This window comes from Ipomoea nil, unplaced genomic scaffold, assembly GCF_001879475.1.
Source record: "Ipomoea nil cultivar Tokyo-kokei standard unplaced genomic scaffold, Asagao_1.1 scaffold0418, whole genome shotgun sequence".
Lineage (NCBI taxonomy): Eukaryota > Viridiplantae > Streptophyta > Magnoliopsida > Solanales > Convolvulaceae > Ipomoea > Ipomoea nil.
The window spans coordinates 699,778-724,133 of record NW_017616846.1 but is presented as its reverse complement, the minus strand read 5'-3'; the positions used below and the strand labels follow the sequence as shown (position 1 = coordinate 724,133).

At 39.3% G+C, this 24,356-nt stretch overlaps 4 protein-coding genes and 1 pseudogene across 4 annotated transcripts; 1 reads left to right on the top strand and 4 right to left on the bottom strand.

Annotated features, from left to right (window-relative positions):
• The first annotated feature begins 952 nt into the window (after positions 1–952).
• LOC109172576 (cellulose synthase-like protein E1) lies at positions 953–3,847 on the top strand. The gene is made up of 8 exons (XM_019321759.1): positions 953–1,306; positions 1,388–1,697; positions 1,774–1,917; positions 2,015–2,146; positions 2,241–2,450; positions 2,552–2,779; positions 2,872–3,219; positions 3,298–3,847. Exons 1-8 carry the CDS (start codon positions 1,020–1,022, stop codon positions 3,841–3,843), a joined length of 2,205 nt encoding a protein of 734 aa, XP_019177304.1. The 5' UTR covers positions 953–1,019; the 3' UTR covers positions 3,844–3,847.
• Positions 3,848–4,558: 711 nt separating this feature from the next.
• LOC109172577 (cellulose synthase-like protein E1) lies at positions 4,559–7,475 on the bottom strand. The gene is made up of 7 exons (XM_019321760.1): positions 7,096–7,475; positions 6,534–6,984; positions 6,305–6,436; positions 6,002–6,211; positions 5,699–5,926; positions 5,260–5,607; positions 4,559–5,159 (listed from the first exon to the last, which is right to left on the bottom strand). The coding sequence occupies exons 1-7, from the start codon at positions 7,383–7,385 to the stop codon at positions 4,614–4,616; spliced, it is 2,205 nt and encodes a 734-aa protein (XP_019177305.1). The 5' UTR covers positions 7,386–7,475; the 3' UTR covers positions 4,559–4,613.
• Positions 7,476–9,343: 1,868 nt separating this feature from the next.
• LOC109172581 lies at positions 9,344–15,385 on the bottom strand (annotated as a pseudogene).
• Positions 15,386–17,289: 1,904 nt separating this feature from the next.
• Positions 17,290–20,369, bottom strand: LOC109172578 (cellulose synthase-like protein E1). The gene is made up of 8 exons (XM_019321761.1): positions 20,037–20,369; positions 19,602–19,911; positions 19,381–19,521; positions 19,152–19,283; positions 18,844–19,053; positions 18,518–18,745; positions 18,076–18,423; positions 17,290–17,978 (listed from the first exon to the last, which is right to left on the bottom strand). Exons 1-8 carry the CDS (start codon positions 20,324–20,326, stop codon positions 17,433–17,435), a joined length of 2,205 nt encoding a protein of 734 aa, XP_019177306.1. The 5' UTR covers positions 20,327–20,369; the 3' UTR covers positions 17,290–17,432.
• On the bottom strand, positions 17,290–23,932 carry LOC109172575 (cellulose synthase-like protein E1). Its single transcript, XM_019321758.1, has 9 exons — positions 23,555–23,932; positions 23,144–23,453; positions 22,770–22,910; positions 22,532–22,663; positions 22,216–22,425; positions 21,888–22,121; positions 21,452–21,799; positions 20,821–21,370; positions 17,290–17,419 (listed from the first exon to the last, which is right to left on the bottom strand). Exons 1-8 carry the CDS (start codon positions 23,839–23,841, stop codon positions 20,822–20,824), a joined length of 2,211 nt encoding a protein of 736 aa, XP_019177303.1. The 5' UTR covers positions 23,842–23,932; the 3' UTR covers positions 17,290–17,419; position 20,821.
• Positions 23,933–24,356: the final 424 nt, after the last annotated feature.

Here is a 24,356-nt window from a genome sequence, read left to right as displayed (position 1 = left end):
AAGATTGTGTTGCCACTACCAATATCGTCTACAAAGAGGTTTCAATAATGTGTAAATATAATCGGTGATATTAAGTTTTTTTTTTTTTTTTTAAATGAAAAAATTGCTATATATCTTGACAAAAAAATATATCTTCCAAATACAAGTGAATAATGATAGCAATTCATTTCTATAACTGAGTTGTCAAAGAACGAGCACATTTGCCTAATTTATGAAAATACTAAATAATGATAAATAAAATCTTCAAAATATAGCACCGCATGCGTACATCTAAATATAGCTATTAATTTGAGCAATTATTTGCACAAATTCAAGCAATGATAACATCAAAATATATAAATGATCTAAATCATATCTTTAATTGTACTATATTATATTTGATGTTCTAATTTAAATAATTATATATTGATTTATATATTATTAATATATTACAACAAATTCATTCCGTGCATCGCACGAGTGCAAATACTAGTATTAAATTAAAAATACACATTGAGCATTGAATTATTCGCGCCATACGCATATAATAACTAATTATATATATATATATAATTAAAATATTAATTATATTTGCAGTTCTATAATAACTTGTTTGTATTAGATTCATCCGTCTCACGAATCTCTTATAGGAGACTAACCCTAAGCATAAATATTATTTAACACAGTACCCGTTGTGTGACACGTAAATATGCAACATATATGAATATAAAATGATACAAATCTCTTTCAAGTTTTATCATATGTTTATTTTCAGAAATAAAGTTTCAGATAAGACCAAATAGTTTTACCCAGAAGGGAGAAAGAAAATGTAGAAATTGCATATATACGGACAAATTAAAAGGTCTCATTCGCCAACTGATAGCCGCCATTCAGAACCAATCTCTATGATACCTGTGTAGCACTAGCTAGCATTAAAGAATTATCTTACGTTAATTAACCAATGCAGTTCAGTCAACTTATTCAGCTCTTCAAATTATAAAACTGGAAAGAGGAAAGCCATTATTCTTGCGTCTGGACAAATGGAAACCGAGTTAGTGGAGAATGATAAGTATGAGCCTTTATTTGAAAGCAGGATAGCAAAGGGGAGGCTGGTTTACCGCCTTTTCTCGGCTTCCATTTTTGTGGGGATTGTTTGTGTTTGGATTTACAGAGTGATTCACATTCCAGAAGGTGGAGAATATGGAAGAATGGGTTGGATGGGGGTGTTCGGGGCGGAGTTATGGTTTGGGATTTACTGGGTTTTCACTCAGGCTCAGCGTTGGAAGCCTGTGTTTCGTCAACCTTTCAGACAAACACTCTTGAAAAGGTCTAGATACTACTCCCATGGTTCCAACGTTTTTCTGGTTTTTGTTTCTTTTACTAAGGATTTGGTTGTTTTAAGAAACAGGTATGGGAAGGCTTTGCCGAGGGTGGATGTGTTTGTATGTACAGCTGACCCTGCAACAGAGCCGCCAATGATGGTGGTCAACACTGTTTTATCCGCCATGGCATACGACTACCCACCGGAGAAGCTGAGTGTTTACCTCTCTGATGATGCTGGATCTGAGCTTACCTTCTATGCTCTAATGGAGGCTTCCAACTTCTCTAAGCAATGGATTCCATATTGCAAGAAATTCAACATTGAGCCCAGGTCCCCAGCAGCTTATTTTAGTTCAACTCCTGATGTCAGCAGTGACAGAGATTTCTCCCATGTAAAGGTGAGATGGGAACTTTAATTAATTTCTAAGAATAATATTATTGTATTGAAATAAGGGTAGTTATTTTGACATGCAGAAGGTGTATGAAGACATGAAGAACAGAATTGAGATGGCATGCCAACTTGGAAGAATCCCCAAAGATGAATACCAAAAGCACACAGGATTATTTTCTAAGTGGGATTCATCTTCATCTAGTAAAAATCATGCTGCTATCTTGCAGGTGCCATGAATTTTAAACTTTCTTGTTCTTCATTTTGGCTGTGTTTCTTTAGATGTACTGTGAATTGAAGCATTCTTATTTATTTTACTTTGAAAAGATTGTAATTGATGGAAGAGAGGAAGAAGCCAAGGACAGTGAAGGCCACTCTTTGCCAACTCTAGTTTACATGGGCAGGGAGAAAAGGCCACACTATTTTCACAATTTCAAAGCTGGTGCCTTGAATTCATTGGTCAGCTAATTAAACTCCAACAATATAATATAATATACATTACTAACATTTGCATCAGCCCAATGTTTTAATCTTGTAATTGATATATATGCAGATAAGGGTTTCATCAGAGATCAGCAATGCTCCTATCATTCTTACTCTCGACTGTGATATGTACTCAAACGACTCCGGTTCAGTTCAAGATGCAATTTGCTTCTTCATGGATGAAGAGAAAAGCAGCAATATTGCTTTTGTACAATTCCCACAGTCTTTCCAAAATACTAGCAAGAATGATTTATATGGAGGCTGTTTGAGAGTAGCCTATGTACTATGCCACATTTGATATATATACTTACAGACTGTACACGTAAAGTGTAGCATTGTTTTATGCTCTTGCTTAATTACTTGCATTGTTTTTCCATATAGGATGTGGAATTTCATGGATTGGATGGTTATGGCGGTCCTTGGTATATTGGCACTGGCTGCTTCCACAGGAGGGAAGCTCTATATGGAAAGGAGTTCAACAAGGCAGCTGGGAATGAATTGAAGAGTGACCCTCCTAGAAGGACACATAAAAATTTACATGAGGTTGAAGAGAGTCTGCTGGAACTAGTCAGCTGCACCTATGAGGAAAACACTCAATGGGGCTATGAGGTTCACTTTCGATCTCTTTTTCTGCAGCCTAAAATTTGAAGATATATATATGTTGTGATCATCATTGATAGATTTATGTTTTTGGTTGGCAGATTGGTATGAGATATGGATGTCTAGTTGAGGATGTGCTGACAGGGCTTGCGATTCTATGCAAGGGGTGGAAATCGGTTTATTTTAGACCGGCAAGAAAGGCGTTTTTAGGCGTGACAGCAACGAGTCTGGATCAGATGTTGGTCCAACAAAAGAGATGGTCTGAAGGAGACTTTCAGATTCTATTTTCAAAGTATAGTCCAGTTAGGCATGGACTAGGAAAGTTGAACATTGGTCTTATATTGAGTTATTTGCCCTATTGTCTGTGGCCTCCTAATTGCTTCCCAGTTCTGTGTTACTCTATTATACCTTCTCTTTACCTCTTCAAAGGTGTTCCCTTGTTTCCTCAGGTAATTCAAATATTCTTTAATTTTCTGCCACACCTGTTTACAGATCATCCTATCTGATTGATCTTGTGCCAAATGTAGGTATCGAGTGTGTGGTTTTTTCCATTTGCTTATTTAGTAGTAACGAGGCTTGGCTACAGCTGTGCCGAGTTCCTGTGGACAGATGGGACTCTCCTCGGGTGGTGGAACGAGCAAAGAATGTGGCTCTACAAGAGATCAAGTGCTTACCTCTTTGCGTTTCTTGATACCATGCTGAAGTTGGTGGGCTGTTCAAACTCCTCGACATTTGTAATCTCAGCAAAGGTGTCGGACGAGGATGTTTGTGTGAGATATGAGCAGGAGATGATGGAATTTGGAAGCGATTCTCCCATGTTTACGATCCTGTCATCTGTGGCTATGCTCAACCTCTTCTGCTTTGTTAGGGCAGTGAAGAAAATGGTGACAGAAAGATTTGTGTTTGAGAATGTAGGGTTGCAGATTGTGCTGTGTGGGGTGCTGGTTTTGATCAATTTACCAATATACAATGCTATGTTCTTCAGGAAAGATAAGGGAAGGATGCCAACCACAGTTACTTATAAAGCAATTCTTGTAGCTCTTTCTGCTTGCACTTGTTTCACTTTTTTGTAATTCCTTAGTGACTACTTTAAATGTCATTTTAAATCAATTATTTCAACCGTTCCATAAAAAAACCTCATTTTTATATAAAAGATCGTGATCAATGAGGTCTAACTTGGAATCTAGAGGGAGGCATACTTAATTGTTGCACAAAGAGTCAACGCTCTATTGTGATACGAACATGTGACCTGCCATTTGGGAGAGTCACTGCTACTTGACCACAACGTTAAATTTAAATATAGCTTCTTATTCATAAAATTGTTTTCGTGCTTATGATTAGTTGCAGAGTTAAGGTGTTTTATTTGCTATTTATTACGACTTATAGTTGCTACAAACAAAATTATATAATGGGGGTTACAAATTTATTGAAAATTGTCCCTTTCCATTAAGCACAAACAAGAGTTCCATATAAACAATTGGGGAATAGGCCAAAGGGATAGGAAGTAAGTGTTGTGATCAATAATCACCACAATTAGGGATGGGAAATAGAGGACAATGATATATTGATAACGAAATATATGGATTACAAGCACTAAACAAAAAAGATTAGGTCTAAACAAAGTTAATTAAAACAAGTAACAAAAAGCATAATATTCAAACTAGTAGAGGTAGCTTGAACACAACTAGTACACTTGTTTTGATTGACATAACAAGATGATCGACTAATATGATAAGGTGACACCGCGCTTTAACAATATCAAGAAATAAGTCGGCTAAATAGTTAAGCGTCTTGATGATTCACAAATTGTGGTGTATACACTGTATGTCGAATTGGAATTGAATTACAAAAAAGTGAAACAAGTACAAGCAGAAAGAGCTACAAAAATTGCTTTATAAGTAACTCTGCTTGGCATCCTTCCCTTATCTTTCCTGAAGAACACAGCATTGTATAAAGGAAAGTTGATCAAAACCAACACTCCACACAGCACAATTTGCAACCCCACATTCTCAAACACAAATCTTTGTGTCACCATTTTCTTCACTGCCCCAACAAAGCAGAAGAGGTTGAGCATAGCCACAGATGAGAGGATGGTAAACATGGGAGAATCACTTCCAAATTCCATCATCTCTTGCTCATATCTCACACAAACATCCTCGTCCGACACCTTGGGCGAGATCACAAATGTTGAGGAGTTCGAACAGCCCACCAACTTCAACATTGTGTCGAGAAACGCAAAGAGGTAAGCGCTTGTTCTTCTGTAAAGCCACATTCTTTGCTCGTTCCACCACCCGAGGAGTGTTCCATCTGTCCAGAGGAACTCGGCACAGCTGTAAGCAAGTGTTGCGACTACTATATAAGCAAATGGCAAAAACCACAGGCTGGAGACCTACATTTGGAACATATGATGATGATCATCTGTAAACTGTTGTAAAATAAGAAACAGAAAAATAAATATTTTAGGTGGGAATTGAATTGAATAGAATTACCTGAGGAAACATGGGAACACCTTTGAGTAGGTAAAGAGAAGGTACAATAGAGTAATACAGAACTGGGAAGCAATTAGGAGGCCACAGAGGATAGGGCAAATAACTTAATATAAGACCAATCTTGAACTTTCCTAGTCCTTGCCTAATTGGACTAAACTTTGAAAAAAGAGTTTGCAAGTCTCCTTCAGACCATCTCTTTTGTTGAACCAAAATCTGATCAAGAGTGGTTGCGGTCATACCTAAAAACGCCTTTCTTGTCGGGTTAAAATAAACTGACCGCCACCCCTTGCATAGAATCGAGTACCCTGTCAGCACATCTTCAACTAGGCTTCCATATTTCATACCAATCTGCCAATCAAAAACATAAATAATCAATGATGACTAGAAGATATATATATCTTCAAAATTTACACTGCAGAAAAAGAGATCGAAAGTGAACCTCATAGCCCCATTTCGTGTTCTCCTCATAGGTGCAGCTGACTAGTTCCTGCAGACTCTCTTCAACCTCATGTAAATCTTTATGTGTCCTTCTAGGAGGCTCACTGTTCAATTCATTCCTAGCTGCCTTGCTGAATTCCTTTCCACATAGAGCTTCCCTCCTGTGAAAGCATCCGGTTCCAATATACCAAGGACCACCGAAACCATCCAATCCATGAAATTCCACAAACTATACAGAAAACAATGCAAGTAAGATAGTCTGATCTGAAATGCAGTCTGTAAGTATATCAAATGTGTTTAGTACATAGGCTACTCTCAAACAGCCTCCATATAAATCATTCTTGGTAATATTGTGGAAAGACTGTGGGAACTGCACATAACCAATATTGTGGCTTTGCTCTTCATCCATGTAGAAGCAAAGCGCGTCTTTAACTGAACCCGAGTCGTTTGAGTACATATCACAGTCGAGAGTGAGAATGATAGGAGCATTGCTGATCTCTGATGAAACCCTTAGCTGCATATATATCAATTACAAGATTAAAATATTGGGCTGATAGATACAAATGTTAGTAATGTATATTATATTGTTGGAGTTTAATTAGCTGACCAATGCATTCAAGGCACCAGCTTTGAAATTGTGAAAATAGTGTGGCCTTTTCTCCCTGGCCATGTAAACTAGAGTTGGCAATGACTGGCCTTCACTGTCCTTGGCTTCCTCCTCTCTTCCATCAATTACAATCTTTTCAAAGTAAAATAAATAAGAATGCTTCAATTCACACTACATCTAAATAAACACAGCCAAAATGAAGAACAAGAAAGTTTAAAATTCATGGCACCTGCAAGATAGCTGCATGATTTTTATGAGATGAAGATGAATCCCACTTTGAAAATCCTGTGTGCTTATGGTATTCATCTTTGGGGATTCTTCCAAGTTGGCATGCACTCTCAATTCTGTTCTTCATGTCTTCATACACCTTCTGCACATGGGAGAAATCTCTGCCACTGCTGACATCAGGAGTAGAACTAAAATAAGCTGCTGGGGACCTTGGCTCAATGTTGAATTTCTTGCAGTATGGAATCCATTGCTTAGAGAAGTTGGAAGCCTCCATTAGAGCATAGAAAGTAAGCTCAGATCCAGCATCATCAGAGAGGTAAACACTCAGCTTCTCCGGTGGGTAGTCGTATGCCATGGCGGACAAAACAGTGTTGACCACCATGAGTGGTGGCTCTGTTGCAGGGTCAGCTGTACATACAAACACATCCACTCTTGGCAAAGCCTTCCCATACCTGTTCTTATCACAAAAGAAGAACAAAAACCAGACAGTACGTTTTCAGTTCTGAGAATAAAAAACTTAACGTTGGAACCATGGGATGGGAGTAGTATCTATCTAGACCGACCTTTTCAAGAGTGTTTGTCTGAAAGGTTGACGAAACACAGGGCTCCAACGCTGAGCCTGAGTGAAAACCCAGTAAATCCCAAACCATAACTCCGCGCCATACATCCCCATCCAACCCATTCTTCTTCCATATTCTCCAGCTTCTGGAATGTGAATCACTCTGTAAATCCAAACACAAACAATTCCCACAAAAATGGAAGCCGAGAAAAGGCGGTAAAGCAGCCTCCCCTTTGCTATCCTGCTTTCAAATAAAGGCTCATACTTGCCATTCTCCACTAACTCGCCTTCCATTTCTCCAGAAGCAAGCTAGAATGGCTTTCTTCTTTCCAGTTTTCTGAATATTTTAAGCTCAGAATCCTTACTATAGAGACAAGTGGCTGAATCCTTACCACAGCGGTATCATCTATTAACAGCATCATTCCAGTATAAATTGAAGAGAATAGTTTTGTCAGATTCTGAATAACGTACATTGAATTGAGTAACCAACGTCAGAAAAGTCTTTTTTTTTTTTTTTGCAAGGGCGCAGCCCGGAAGCAAAAAACAACAAAATTAGTCCCCACGGGTATAAGGAACCCCTGTACCATCACACTGTACACATGCCGTCAGGTCGGCATTAGGACAAAAGAAAAAAAAAATCAAAGCCAAATCCGGTTCAGAACCATGATTTCTAGCAAGCCAATCTGTAACTTGGTTCTGTTCCGTAGCGCGTTGTAGCATTTGATGTTCCATCTTCTTTTGATCCAATCCTTGCATTCAAAAATGGTAGTGACGGTTGAGCATATAATGCAATTCATCCCCAAGTTTTTGTTTTAGTTAGGATAAAACACATACTTCAATTGTGATACTAGATGTTGACGAATGACGACCTTTGTCCTTATGCAATTTGTATCTTTTTCTTTTTCTCTGGAATTTTCCTTATTGGTAAAACTTGAAAGATATCATGTGGACACTGTTTTAGTTTGTCGTATGCATGCCATGTTCTTCAATCATTCTTCCAAAAGGCCCCCACACCCCGGCTAGACCGGTGCTCATTGCGCACAAGGGAGCTTCCCTCACTGCCGCTGGTGAGACTCGATCCCTGGTCATTCTTCTAAAGTTTCACCTCTATGACCAATTGCTCCCACACTGCCGCTGGTGAGACTCGATTCCTGGTCATTCTTCTAAAGTTTCACCTCTATGACCAATTGAGCTACCCATGCGGGCGCCATGTTCTTCAATCATTATTGTGTGGACAATGGTCTACAGAAGCTGTGTTGACCATATTTTATACACTATAAAATAATGTGAGTTAATATCATTTGAGGTCTTTCAAATTGATCATATGTGGTCCTTCAACTTTCAAATTTAACCATTCGTAATTTCGTGGTCCAAGTTAACCACATATGGTCCTTCAACTATTAAATTTTAACCAACCATGGTCCTTTCAAGAGGATCACAACTGGTTAAGTTTTGGAACTTGAAGGACCATGGGTGGTTAACTTGGACCACGAATGGTTAAATTTGAAAGTTGAATAACCACAAATGGTCAATTTGAAAGTTTTGGACTAAACGTGGCAAAATCATTATACTCGGAGGACCTCAAATGGTATTAACTCAAAATAATGTATATTCAATTATTCAGTACAAAAATAATGTACTTTTAGTATATTAAAAATGTACATTATATTATATAATGTACACTTAGTAAACAAATAATGTACATTTAGTATATTAAAAATGTACTTTTTGTTATGGTTCACACAATAACTTGCATTATTCTGCTATAGATCAGGGTCTGCTATAGATCAGGGTTCATATTGCATTGTGAATCCTAATCCAAAAATTATGTGTATACATACATTATATACTTGCAATTAACAATTTTTATACATGTAAACAAATTGAAAGCACATAACATAGTAATTACAAGACACAACTGACACATAACATGATAAGTATAGACAAATAAATCGTTAACTGCATGTACATAATATGTTAACAGCAGACACATAAAATGTTGGTTAACATATTACCTGTTTGCAGTTAATATATTTTGTACTTGCAGTTAATAATTTATGTCACTATAGCAATATTTTGTACATACAATCATGGTATAATATAATCACCCTAGCAAATATACATATTTACACATGAAAAACCTTATAAAGAACCATCAACAATAAGAAATAGTAACATTATTACTGATACTTATTTGTACCAAAGCAGTATGCTACTGTTGAGTCTTCCTTACAGCATCCAGGGAGTGATCCAATTAAGGCAGTAGAATTGGAATTACAAAAAAGTGAAAAAAGTGGAAGCAAAGAGAGCTACAAGAATTGCTTTATAAGTAACTGTGTTTGGCATCCTTCCCTTGTCTTTCCTGAAGAACACAGCATTGTACAAAGGAAAGTTGATCAAAACCAGCACTCCACACAGCACAATCTGCAACCCCACATTCTCAAACACAAATCTTTGTGTCACCATTTTCCTCACTGCCCCAACAAAGCAGAAGAGGTTGAGCATAGCCACAGATGACAGGATCGTAAACATGGGAGAATCGCTTCCAAATTCCATCATCTCTTGCTCATATCTCACTCAAACATCCTCGTCCGACACCTTGGGCGAGATTACAAATGTTGAGGAGTTTGAACAGCCCACCAACTTCAACATTGTGTCGAGAAACGCAAAGAGGTAAGCGCTTGTTCTCCTGTAAAGCCACATTCTTTGCTCGTTCCACCACCCGAGGAGTGTCCCATCTGTCCAGAGGAACTCGGCACAGCTGTAAGCAAGTGTCGCGACTACTATATAAGCAAATGGCAAAAACCACAGGCTGGAGACCTACATTTGGAACATGATGATCATCTGTAAACTGTTGTAAAATAAGAAACAGAAAAATAAATGTTTTAAGTGGGAATTGAATTGAATTGAATTACCTGAGGAAATAAGGGAACACCTTTGAGTAGGTAAAGAGAAGGTACAATAGAGTAATACAGAATTGGGAAGCAATTAGGAGGCCACAGACAATAGGGCAAATAACTCAATATAAGACCAATCTTGAACTTTCCTAGTCCATGCCTAACTGGACTAAACTTTGAAAAAAGAGTTTGCAAGTCTCCTTCAGACCATCTCTTTTGCTGAACCAAAATCTGATCCAGAGTGGTTGCTGTCACACCTAAAAACGCCTTTCTTGCCGGGCTAAAATAAACTGACCGCCACCCCTTGCATAGAATCGAAAGCCCTGTCAGCACATCTTCAACCAGGCCCCCTATAGACTTGGGCCCTGGGCAGGTGCCCAGGCTGCCCATGTGCTTGGGCCGGCCCTGTAAACACTGAGCTTTTCCGGTGGGTAGTCGTATGCCATGGCGGACAAAACAGTGTTGACCACCAAGATTGGCGGCTCTGTTGCAGGGTCAGCTGTACATACAAACACATCCACTCTTGGCAAAGCCTTCCCATACCTGTTCTTATCACAAAAGAAGAACAAAAACCAGACAGTTTTCAGTTCTGAGAGATCGAATGAAAAACATAACGTTGGAAGTGTGAGGGAATTAACTGTGACTTTATTGATGTAAACTATCATCTATATATATAGTACATATAAGAGAGTAAATAGCAGCGAGTTGTAACCACAATTCAAACATAGCTAGTCTAAAGGAACATAAATAGAACAAATAATAACTGAATATCATTCTAGCCACATATAGGCTTAACACATCCCGCAAGATGGAGGATCTGTTGGAGACTCCAATCTTAGACTGAAGCTGAAGAAAAAGATGACGATCAAGTGGCTTGGTGAGAAGATTAGCCAACTGAGCCGAAGACGAAACGTGCCGGACTATCAGCGTACCATTTGCAACCATATCCCGAACAAAGAAGTAATCCAAAGCTAGATGCTTCATTCGTGAGTGAAACACGGGATTCTTGCAAACGTACGTGGCGCTCAAGTTGTCACAAAACAGTACCCGAGGCTCAACAAGCCCCAATTTCAACTCATGCAATAGATTCTTGACCCAGAGGACCTTAGCTGATGCGTTTGCCAGAGCCCAATACTCAGCTTCTATGGACAACCGCGAGATAGACTTCTGGCGCGTAGACTTCCAAGAAATTAGATTATTGCCAAGATACACCAGATATGCTGTAGTGGTTCGGCCAGCAGTGGTACACCCACCCCAATCTGAGTCGGTATACACCTGCAACGTAAGGGGCTGACATGCACGTAGGAACAAACCATGACAAATTGTTCCTTTGAGATAACGCAATAAGTGTTTAGCGGCTTGCCAGTGTAACTCCGAGGGTGCATGCATAAACTGCGAGAGCTTGTTGACCGCAAACGCCACATCCGGACGTGTGATCACCAAATACTGCATTAGGCCAAGCAAGCGACGAAATTGAGTGGCATCCGTCACAATATCAGATGATTGCAGTGGTACCAACTTATCCGATGCAGCCATCAGTGTTGAAACATCCTTTGCACCATCCATTTTGAACTGCATAAGTATGCTAGTAATATACTGGCTCCGTGATAGGAAAACGCTATTACTAGTAGGAATGACCTCTACACCAGAAAATGATGTCACGTACCAAGGTCTTTAAGAGCAAATTGTGCTGACGGGGACCCCACAAAACGATCAAGCCAGGTAGAATTGTTACCTGTCAACAAAATATCATCGACATATACTAAAAAAAACAATTACACCATTGGCTGAATAAATAAAGAGTGAAACATCAGCTCGTGACTTAATGAACCCACACCGCTGCAGGAACAACGAGAGCTCCTCGTACTATGCTCTTGGGGCCTGTTTTAAGCCATATAGGGTTTTTGTCAGCCTGCAAACATGGGTCGGATACAGAGGATCAACATATCCCGGTGGCTGCTCCATGTAGACCTCCTCTCGTAACGTGCCATGCAAAAACGCGTTGTTAATGTCCAGTTGCCTCAAGCCCCAACGGTTACTCAACGCAATAGATAGGACCAATCTGATAGTTACCGGTTTCATAACCGGGCTATAGGTCTCAAAGTAATCCCGACCAGCAGTTTGTAAAAAACCTTTTGTAACAAGGCATGCCTTGTACCTATCAACTGAGCCATCAGGTTTGCGCTTGACACGGTAAACCCATTTACAACTAATCGGGACCCCGACTCCGCGAGGGACCAGGCACCATGTTTTGTTTCGATGAAGTGCGTCAAACTCCTCGTCCATAGCTTTCCTCTACCGAGCATCCTTCAAGGCCTAAGCGACGGTAGAAGGGTCTAAAGTGGGTGGGAGGGGATGAGCTGTAATGAGGTTGACGACATAGTCAGTGTACCTGGGATTTGGACGACGCGACCTAGTGGAGCGACGCAACCCATCACGCAGTTGGGAAGAATCGGAGGTGGTGACTGACTAAGAGGGTGGTTCGACGTCGGCAGAAACGGGTGACGAACGAGGCGGAGGAGGCGACGAAACACGGTTGGTTAGGGACGAAGACGGTGAGACGGACTATGGTGAGGCAAGGTCCAGCGGGAGAGACGCAGCTGGAGACACAACAGGAGTGGACAGAGCAGGCGAAGCGGAAGGGGTTCCAAACGGCGGCTCTGTGGATGATAGATGTGACTTGAACAAAAGCTATGGTTGATTGACAGACTGGCACTCAGTTGTATTATCAGACTTGACCTATAACTCTCTGGAAGGAAAAACATTAGGAATAAAACGCACATGCCTCAATAAATAGAGTCGATTTGAGACGAAGACGAGACATTTATAGGCTGAATGACTGTGTGTTTGAATATCCTAAGAAAATGCATGGCCGCGACCTTGGTTCAAGTTTTTTTTTTTTTTTTTTTTTTTTTTGTGTGTGTGTGTGTGTTATAAGGACGTAACCAAGGGAAGCGCAAACAACCAAACGATTGTATTTATCGTAGTTTGGTGTTTGTTTGAATAGAATTTGGTAAGGAGATTGATTACCTAACACTGGTGTTAGAAGTCGATTAATTACATAGACAACAGCCTGAAACGCGTGAGACCAGTACGAGGTTGGCAAAGAAGCAGCGTGGAGAAGTGACATCCCATTTTCGACGACATGCTTGTGTCGCCGTTCAGCCATGCCATTGTGCTCAGGTGTATGTGGAGGAGTTGTAAAATGCAAAATGCCATGAGCATTAAGCAGCGGTATTAATTTAATAAACTCCCCGCCATTGATAGAATACACTAAGACAATTGGCAGACCAAAGAATTTCTCCACTAATCTTTTAAACTGAGGAAATATCAACGAAACATCAGACTTTCGTTTTAAAGGATATAACTAGATGTATCTAGAAAGTGATCAACAAATATAACATAATACGCAAAATCATCAACCGATTTTTCCGATGTGCCCCACACATCAGTGTAAACCAATTGCAGGGGCCTCGAGTGCTTTTAGAGAAAGGTAACTTATGACTTTTATATACATTGCACGATTGACAGGAAAATTTATTTAACGGCGACATAGATGTTGGAACGTTGCAGTTTGCAGTGTTGCAACACAAGATGTAACACCTTATTGGACGGATGGCCAAGTCGATGGTGCCACTAAGACACGCGTGACAGCTGCATGGAATTGACTGTGGGTTGACGCAGGAGTGGTCCATAGTAGACACCATCAATATTTGCCCCTCGTAGCAGTAACATCCCCGTTCAAAGATCCTTTACAAGAAAGTAGGAATCAAAAATTTCAACCGACACTTGGTTAGTTTTGCACAACTGCGATATGGAAATTAAATTATTACGCAACTGTGGCACACGTAGGACATTTTAAAGAGTGAGCACGGAATAGGGAGCGGGAATAGAGGACTGACCAATGTGAGAAATTTCTAAAGAAATACCGTCGCCCAGGCGTATACCATCCGGACCATTGTACTTAGTGAAGGCCTGCAGAGGAGTCATATCTGGTGTGGCATGGTGAGAGGCCCCGCTGTCAAACATCCACGGTGGAGTCACGGCAGAATTAGCTGTAGGAGACTAAGACTGAGAAAATGAAGGTGCCTGCACGGAAAACACGTTATGGGCCTTTAAGAACCGGGCTAGCATACGGCAAACACGAGTTTCATGGCCACCTAGGTGACAAAATTGATACACAACGCCATTGTGCGACCAATTTTGTCTATTATTGGCGTACATGTTGTTGTTGTTGCGGGGCCTCCGATTGGCGGATGAATGCTGATTATTTCGGGAAGTCGAAGGACCACGTTGAGTGGCATTAGCAGTGGCCAGTAGAGACTGGCGAGCATAATTGGCTTCAGCCAACTAACGTTCATGATCCATGAGGACATCGGCTAATTCTTCCAAGGAAATGGGTTGGGCTTGTCACGAATACGAACATCAGAGACGATGGAGCTATACGCGTCCCCTAACTGTGTTAAAATGTACACAACCATGTCTTCATCAGAAACAGGGCATTGAGCAAGGGCGAGATCGTCAGCTATGGACCGCATGTCGTTAAAAAATGCAGTGACTGACCGATTACCCTTCGGATTTCTGGTAAGCTTGGCCTTGAGGGAAATGATCCGTCATCGGGAGGCACTAGCATAGCTAGCAACGAGCCGTTGCCAGGCATCACAAGCAGTGGATGCGGAATTGAAGCTATAAGGGGTTGTATGGTGTCTGAACAGCTCCCAAATAAAGCACGGGTAATTATATGATCTTGGCGATACCAAGTTAAATGTGCCGGGTGTGGAGTTGTTTGTGCAGTATCATTGAATTTAGCTGGTTCTTTGACAGAATCGTCGATGTATCCGAGGAGATTAAAGCCAATCAGGGTGGACTGAGCTTGGCGTCTCCAGACAGGAAAGTTGAGGGAGGTGAGTTTGATAGGAAAATTAAATGGAGCATTAAGCTGGACAATGTCATTGGTGGTTGTATCCATTGATATAAGAATGTCGAAAGAGAAGAGACAAAAAAACTCTTTAGGGGAATATGACTCTTGATACCATGTGAGGAAATTAATTGTGACTTTATTGATGTAAACTATCATCTATATATATAGTACATACAGGAGAGTAAATAGCAGAGAGTTGTAACCACAATTCAAACATAGCTAGTCTAAAGAACATAAATAGAACAAATAATAACTAAATATCATACTAGCTTATCATACTAGCTACATATAGGCTTAACAGGATGCATGGGAGTAATATCTATGTAGACCGACCTTTTCAAGAGTGTTTGTCTGAAAGGTTGACGAAACACAGGGTTCCAACGTTGAGCCTGAGTGAAAACCCAGTAAATCCCAAACCATAACTCCGCCCCGTACATCCCCATCCAACCCATTCTTCTTCCATATTCTCCAGTAGCTTCTGGAATGTGAATCAGTCTTTAAATCCAAACACAAACAATTCCCACAAAAATGGAAGCCGAGAAAAGGCGGTAAAGCAGCCTCCCCTTTGCTATCCTGCTTTCAAATAAAGGCTCATACTTGCCATTCTCCACTAACTCGCCTTCCATTTCTCCAGAAGCAAGAATGGCTTTCTTCTTTCCAGTTTTGTGAATAATCTTTACTATTTGATAGATATCATAGACAGATTGTGCGTACGTTGGATTAATGACGGGCTGGCATGGCAGCGTACGTACTTTTTTTTTTTTTTTTTAATAGCGTACGTACGTTGAATTAATGTTTTTGTAGTGACACTGCAGGTTGACGAATAATGAGGACCTGTTGTCAATTGTCATATGGATTTCGCATGTTTTTTTCTTTGTAATCTTCCTTGTAGTTAAAAATAATTTCTGGTCTGAAATTTGTGTGGAGCGAGGGTGGTTTTGATTGGTAGAACGGATAACTTTCTTGGACTGGCAAAATGAGCTTTCCCGCCTATTGCCTAACCAAGGTAAATTATTGGGTGGATCGCCGATTACGGTCCAAAATTACATCGTTGAATTTTATAAGTTAGGATAATGTATATTATGAGTTAGAATAATGTATTTTATGTGTTAGAATAATGTATATTATGTGTTAGAATAAGATAATATATTTTATAAATTAAAATAATGTGCATTATATATAATTTATAAAAATATATGTTTCAATAGGTCGCGTGAAAAAAATTTACACGAAATGACGTCGTTTTTTTAACTGTGGACCACGGTACACGCAATAACTCAACCCCCATTCTTATAGGCAAATTATGCTATGGACCCGGCACGAGGACTATTCACAATTTTGGAACTATACATTCACAATTTTTGAACTCTATATTCACAATTTTATATCTCAATATATAAAATTACAGAACTCAATATTCACAATTGCAGAACTTTATATTCACAATTTTTGAATTCTATATTTCACAGTTTTTAATCTCAATATACAAAATTGTATAACTTTATATTCACAACTTTTGAACTCTATATTATTCACAATTACATAACTCTATATTTACAATTTTTGAACTCTATATTAATAATATTAGATCTCAATATACAAAATTACAAAACTCAATATTAACAACTGCAGAACTCTATATTCACAATTTCATAATCCTATATTCACAATTAAAGAAGTCTATATTCACAATTACATAACTCAATATTCACTCGTTGAGTTGTTTTCAATATTAAAAAAAAAAAAAAAAACATTAGCTGTGAAAACGGTGCCACTAACAACACTGTCATTTTCACACGTGCAAATTGCGTCGTTTTGGACTTGGGTCCACCTTGCAAGGTGGACCCAGGTCCATGGCATAACTATCCATTCTTTTATATATATATATATATATATATATATATATATATATATATATATATATATATATATATATATATATATATATATATATATATGGGCACGCTCTCATGCGAACGGTCGCCCAGGAGATAAAATGTATTACAAGTGCAAGTAAAATTTATACTGAGCATAAAAATTAAGTGCACCTGACATTATAACTAGGTGCACCTATTGTTATAAGTAGTTGCACATAAATGCATGAATGTTAACAAAGGCAAAATTACATGCACTTGTAATTGATTTTACCTGCATTTTTCCTTGCAACGGTGCACCAACTACTTGCATTTATAACACATTTACATGCACCAAAGTTTGAGTTATTTACGAAAATGCAACCGCGTTGTTTTTTTAAAATTACATCTAATTCATTGATCTGGACACGTGAACGACGTTGAATGGTTCTCAGTTCTCTCCTGTGTGACCGTTTGCATTAGAGCGCGCCCCTATATATATTAGCCCTATAAATAACCATCAACAATGAGAAATGCTTACATTATTGATAAATATTTGTACCAAATTAAAGCAGTATACTGAGCTATTGTTAGTCTTCCTGGCAAGAGATATTGCACCTATGCCACCCACCCAGGGAGTGAAGGTGTAGAATTGGAATTGGAATTGGAATTACATAAAAGTGAAACAAGTGCAAGCAGACAGAGCTACAAGAATTGCTTTATAAGTAACTGTGGTTGGCATCCTTCCCTTATCTTTCCTGAAGAACATAGCATTGTATATTGGTAAATTGATCAAAACCAGCACTCCACAAAGTACAATCTGCAACCCCACATACTCAAACACAAATCTTTGGGTCACCATTTTCTTCACTGTCCCAACAAAGCAGAAGAGGTTGAGCATAGCCACAGATGAGAGGATGGTAAACATGGGAGAATCACTTCCAAATTCCATCATCTCTTGCTCATATCTCACACAAACATCCTCGTCCGACACCTTGGGTGAGATTATAAATGTTGAGGAGTTTGAACAGCCCACCAACTTGAGCATTGTGTCGAGAAACGCAAAGAGGTAAGCGCTTGTTGTCCTGTAGAGCCACATTCTTTGCTCGTTCCACCAGCCGAGGAGTGTTCCGTCTGTCCAGAGGAACTCGGCACAGCTGTAAGCAAGTGTCGCGACTACTATATAAGCAAATGGCAAAAACCACAGGCTGGATACCTACATTTGGGACATGATGATGATCTGTAAACTAACTGTTGTAAAATAACAGAGAAAAATAAATATTTTCGGTGGGAATTGAATTGAATTGAATTACCTGAGGAAACAAGGGAACACCTTTGAGTAGGTAAAGAGAAGGTACAATAGAGTAATACAGAACTGGGAAGCAATTTGGAGGCCACAGAGAATAGGGCAAATAACTCAATATAAGACCAATGTTGAACTTTCCTAATCCATGCCTAACTGGACTAAACTTTGAAAAAAGAGTTTGCAAGTCTCCTTCAGACCATCTCTTTTGCTGAACCAAAATCTGATCCAGAATGGTTCCTGTCACACCTAAAAACGCGTTTCTTGCCGGGCTAAAGTAAACTGATCGCCACCCATTGCATAGAATCGAAAGCCCTGTCAGCACATCTTCAACTAGGCATCCATATTTCATACCAATCTGCATGCCAATAAAAAAACATAAATCAATGATGACTAGAAGATATATATATATATATCTTCAAAATTTTCAATGCAGAAAATGGTATCGAAACCTCATAGCCCCATTTCGTGTTTTCCTCATAGGTGCAGCTGACTAGTTCCAGCAGACTCTCTTCAACTTCATTTAAATTTTTATGTGTCCTTCTAGGAGGGTCACTGTTCAATTCATTCCTTGCTGCCTTGCTGAACTCCCTTCCACATAGGGCTTCCCTCCTGTGAAAGCATCCGGTTCCAATATACCAAGGACCACCGTAACCATCCAATCCATGAAATTCCACATGCTATATATATAGAAACAATGCAAGTAAGATAGTACATATAAAAAGATGTTACTCTGAAATGCAGTCTGTAAGTATATCAAATGTGTTTAGTACTATACATAGATTACTCTCAAGCAGCCTCCATATAAATCATTCTTGGTAATATTGTGGAAAGACTGTGGGTACTGTACATAACCAATATTGTGGCTTTTCTCTTCATCCATGAAGAAGCAAAGCGCGTCTTGAACTGAACCCGAGTCATTTGAGTACATATCACAGTCGATAGTAAGAATGATAGGAGCATTGCTGATCTCTGATGAAACCCTTATCTGCATATATATCAATTACAAGATTAAAATACCGGGGTGATAGATGCAAATTAAATGTTAGTAATGTAAATTATATTGTTGGAGTTGAATTAGCTGACCAATGCATTCAAGGCACCAGCTTTGAAATTGTGAAAATAGTTTGGCCTTTTCTCCCTGGCCATGTAAACTAGAGTTGGCAATGACTGGCCTTCACTGTCCTTGGCTTCCTCCTCTCTTCCATCAATTACAATCTTTTCAAAGTAAAATAAATAAGAATGCTTCAATTCACACTACATCTAAATAAACACAGCCAAAATGAAGAACAAGAAAGTTTAAAATTCATGGCACCTGCAAGATAGCTGCATGATTTTTACGAGATGAAGATGAATCCCACTTTGAAAATCCTGTGTGCTTATGGTATTCATCTTTGGGGATTCTTCCAAGTTGGCATGCATTCTCAATTCTGTTTTCCATGTCTTGATACAGCATCTGCTTGTCAAAATTATTTTCAAGTGACAATATAATACACTAGAATAATAATATTCTAAGCATATATGTTCCCATCTCACCTTTACATGGGAGAAATCTCTGCCGCTGCTGACATCAGGAGTAGAACTAAAATAAGCTGCTGGGGACCTGGGCTCAATGTTGAATTTCTTGCAGTATGGAATCCAGTGCTTTGAGAAGTTAGAAGCCTCCATTAGAGCATAGAAGGTAAGCTCAGATCCAGCATCATCAGAGAGGTAAACACTCAGCTTCTCCGGTGGGTAGTCGTATGCCATGGCGGACAAAATAGTGTTCACCACCATGAGTGGCGGCTCTGTTGCAGGATCTGCTGTACATACAAACACATCCACTCTTGGCAAAGCCTTCCCATACCTGTTTCTTATGCCAGAAGGAGAAGACAAAAAATAAAAATAAACAAACCAAAACCTTAGTAAAAGAAACAAAAACCAGACAGTTTTCAGTTCTGTTGGAACCATGGGAGTAGTATCTAGACCGACCTTTTCAAGAGTGTTTGTCTGAAAGGTTGACGAAACACAGGCCTCCAACGCTGAGCCTGAGTGAAAATCCAGTAAACCCCAAACCATAACTCCGCGCCATACATCCCCATCCAACCCATTCTTCTTCCATATTCTCCAGCTTCTGGAATGTGAATCACTCTATAAATCCAAACACAAACAATTCCCACAAAAATGGAAGCCGAGAAAAGGCGGTAAAGCAGCCTCCCCTTTGCTATCCTGCTTTCAAATAAAGGCTCATACTTGCCATTCTCCACTAACTCGCCTTCCATTTCTCCAGCACGCAAGAATAATGGCTTTCTTCTTTCCAGTTTCGTGAATAAATTAAGCAGAGAATCCTTAGTCGCCACAGTGCCACTATAAATTGAAGAGCTTAGTTTTGTCAGATTTTGAATAACGTACAAAAAACTCTTTACTATAGAGATTGACTGAATGGCCTGTGTAGTTGCGTACGTAGAATTTGAATTGGGTAATCAACGTCAGAAAAGTCTTTACTATATAGACTGGCTGAACGGCCTGGACAGTTGCGTACGTAGAATTAAAGTTTTGGTAGTGACAATCGAGCATATCTATATCTATATATATGTAAATATAAATGTGCAATTCATCTATCAGTCTTAATTGAGATGAAACACTTGCTTCAATTGTCATACTACAGGTTGACGACCTGTTGTCCAACTAACTAATCAACAATAAGAAATATTAACATTATTATTGATAAATATTTGTACCAAAGCCATGAGATATTGAAGTTAGTAGAATTGGGATTACAAAAAAGTGAAAAAAGTGGAAGCAGAGAGAGCTACAACAATTGCTTTATAAGTAACTGTGTTTGGCATCCTTCCCTTATCTTTCCTGAAGAACATAGCATTGTATATTGGCAAATTGATCAAAACCAGCACCCCACAAAGTACAATCTGCAACCCTACATTCTCAAACACCACAAATAATCTTTCTGTCACCATTTTCTTCACTGCCCAAACAAAGCAGAAGGCATTGAGCATAGCCACAGATGACAAGATGGTAAACATGGGAGAATCACTCCCAAACTCCATCATCTCCTGCTCATACCTCACACAAACATCCTCGTCCGACACCTTTGCTGAGATTACAAACGTTGAACTCGAACACCCCACCAACTTCAGCGTTATATCAAGAAACGCGAGGAGGTAAGCGCCTAATCTCTTGTATAGCCACATTCTTTGCTCGTTCCACCAGCCTAGAAGCGTTCCGCCTGTATAGAGGAACTCAGCACAGCTGTAAGCAAGCGTCGTGGCTAGTACATAAGCAAATGGCAAAAACCACACACTGGAGACCTACATTATATTCGACATAATTAAGTTTCTCGTAGATTATACTATGTATATTTAGATCTCACAGGGAATTGATCGAATTACCTGAGGAAACAAGGGAACCCCTTTGAGTAGGTAAAGAGAAGGTATAATAGAGTAACATAGAACTGGGAAGCAATGAGGAGCCCACAGACAATAGGGCAAATAACTCAATGTAAGACCAATGTTGAACTTTCCTAGTACATGCCTAACTGGACTATACTTTGTAAAAAGAGTCTGAAAGCCTCCTTCAGACCATCTCTTTTGTTGAAGCAGAACCTGATCCAGAGTGGTTCCGGTGGAACCCAAAAACGCCTTTCTTGCCGGGCTAAAATAAACTGATTTCCACCCGTTGCATAGAATCGAAAACCCTGTCAGCACATCCTCAACTAGACATCCATATTTCATACCAATCTGCCAATCAAAAACATAAATCAATGATGATCACAACATATGTGCATATATGTTAACTCGCTTAGCCTCAAACCGAAAAATTAGAAACCTCACGACCCCATTGAGTGTTTTCCTCGTACGTGCAGCTCACTAGTTCCTCCAGACTCTCTTCAAACTCATCGACATTTTTATATGTTCTTCTAGGAGGGTCGTCACTCTTCAATAATTCATTCCTAGCCACCTTGCTGAATTCCTTTCCAAATAGAGCTTCCCTCCTGTGAAAGCAGCCAGTTCCGATATACCAAGGACCACCATAGCCATCCATGCCATGAAGTTCCACCAACTATACAGAAAACAATTAATATAATGCAAGTAAGATAGTACAGAAAAAGAGTTGTCACTCTGTAATGCATATCAAGTGTGGTGTAGTACTGTACATAGGATATTCTCAAACAGCCTCCATATAACTCATTCTTGGTAATATTGTGGAAAGACTGTGGATACTGTACATAAGCAATATTGTGGCTTTTCTCTTCATCCATGAAGAAGCAAAGCGCATCTTGAACTGAACCCGAGTCGTTTGAGTACATGTCACAGTCGAGAGTAAGAATGATAGGAGCATTGCTGATCTCTGATGAAACCCTTATCTGCATATATATCAATTATTACAAGCTAGGATTAAAATATTGGGGTGATAGATGCAAATTAAATGGTAGTAATGTATATTATATTGTTGGAGTTTAATTAGCTGACCAATGCATTCAAGGCACCGGCTTTGAAATTGTGAAAATAGTTTGGCCTTTTCTCCCTGGCCATGTACACTAGAGTTGGCAATGACTGCCCTTCACTGTCTTTGCCTTCTTCCTCTCTTCCATCAATTACAATCTTTTCAAAGTAAACAAATAAATAAATAAATAAGAATGCTTCAATTAACACTACATCTAAATAAACACAGCAAAATGAATAAAAAATAGTTTAAAATTCATGGCACCTGCAAGATAGCAGCATGATTTTTACGAGATGAAGATGGATCCCACTTAGAAAATCCTGTGTGCTTATGGTATTCATTTGTGGGGATTCTTCCTAGTTGGCATGCACTCTCGATTCTGTTCTCCATTTCTTGATACAGCTTCTGCCAAATTAAAAATGTCATGTCATAGGTAACCCTAGTCAAGTTGATCAGGCTGATGATTTGGTAAACATATAATTATAAGTTTGACCCTCAGTCGGAGCAACCTATATGCATTTCTTGATTTGAGCTGATCAGCTATGGACAATCTCACCTGACTTTGCATTGTGACACTTTGCTCGGTCACAAGACGGGTTGAATAGAATAATATTCAAAGAAAGTAGTTCCCATCTCACCTTTACATGGGAGAAATCTCTGCCACTGCTGACATCAGGAGTTGAACTAAAATAAGCTCCTGGGGACCTTGGCTCAATGTTGAATTTCTTGCAATAGGGAATCCATTGCTTAGAGAAGTTGGAAGCCTCCATTAGAGCATAGAAGGTAAGCTCAGATCCAGCATCATCAGAGAGGTAAACGCTGAGCTTCTCCGGTGGGTAGTCGTATGCCATGGCAGACAAAACAGTGTTGACCACCATCATTGGCGGCTCAGTTGCAGGGTCAGCTGTACATACAAACACATCCACTCTTGGCAAAGCCTTCCCATACCTGTTCTTATCACAAAAGAAACAAAAATCAGACAGTTTTGAGTTCTGAGAATGAAAAACTTAACGTTGGAAGCATGGGAGTAGTATCTAGTATAGACCGACCTTTTCAAGAGTGTTTGTCTGAAAGGTTGACGAAACACAGGGTTCCAACGCAGAGCCTGAGTGAAAATCCAGTAAATACCAAACCATAACTCCGCCCCGTACACCCCTATCCAACCCATTCTTCCATATGCTCCAGCTTCTGGAATGTGAATCACTCTGTAAATCCAAACACAAACAATTCCCACAAAAATGGAAGCTGAGAAAAGGCGGTAAACCAGCCTCCCCTTTGCTTTCATGGTTTCAAATAAAGGCTCGTACTTGCCATTCTCCACTAACTCGGTTTCCATTATTCTCCAGACCCAAGAATAATGCCTTTCTACTTTCCAGTTTAATTTTCTGAATAAAAAGAGAAGTATTAGCCGCCACAACAGTATTATCTTACAGCTTCATCATTCCAGGCCACTATAAATTGAAGAGCTTAGTTTTGTCTAAATTAAAGAAAAATAATCTTTACTATTAGACAGATATCATAGACAATTAGACATTGGCTGAATGGCTGGCATGGCCGGCAGCGTACGTACGTAGAATATAATTAATGTTTTGGTAGTGACACACGAATGACGACCGGCCTGTTGTCAACTTCTCATATGGAATTCGCATCTTTTTTCTGTGTTATATATATCTTCCTTTTGGTTAAAAATAATTTATTGTCTGAAATTTATGTGTGTGGAGCGAGTGCGGGTGTCTATTATGTTAAGTTTGTGTATTATGTTAGGAGTTTATTTGTATTGTACTATATATAATTATGTACATACTAAACATGAGATTTTTAAAGTGCACAATGTATTGTGCGTCGTCCTGG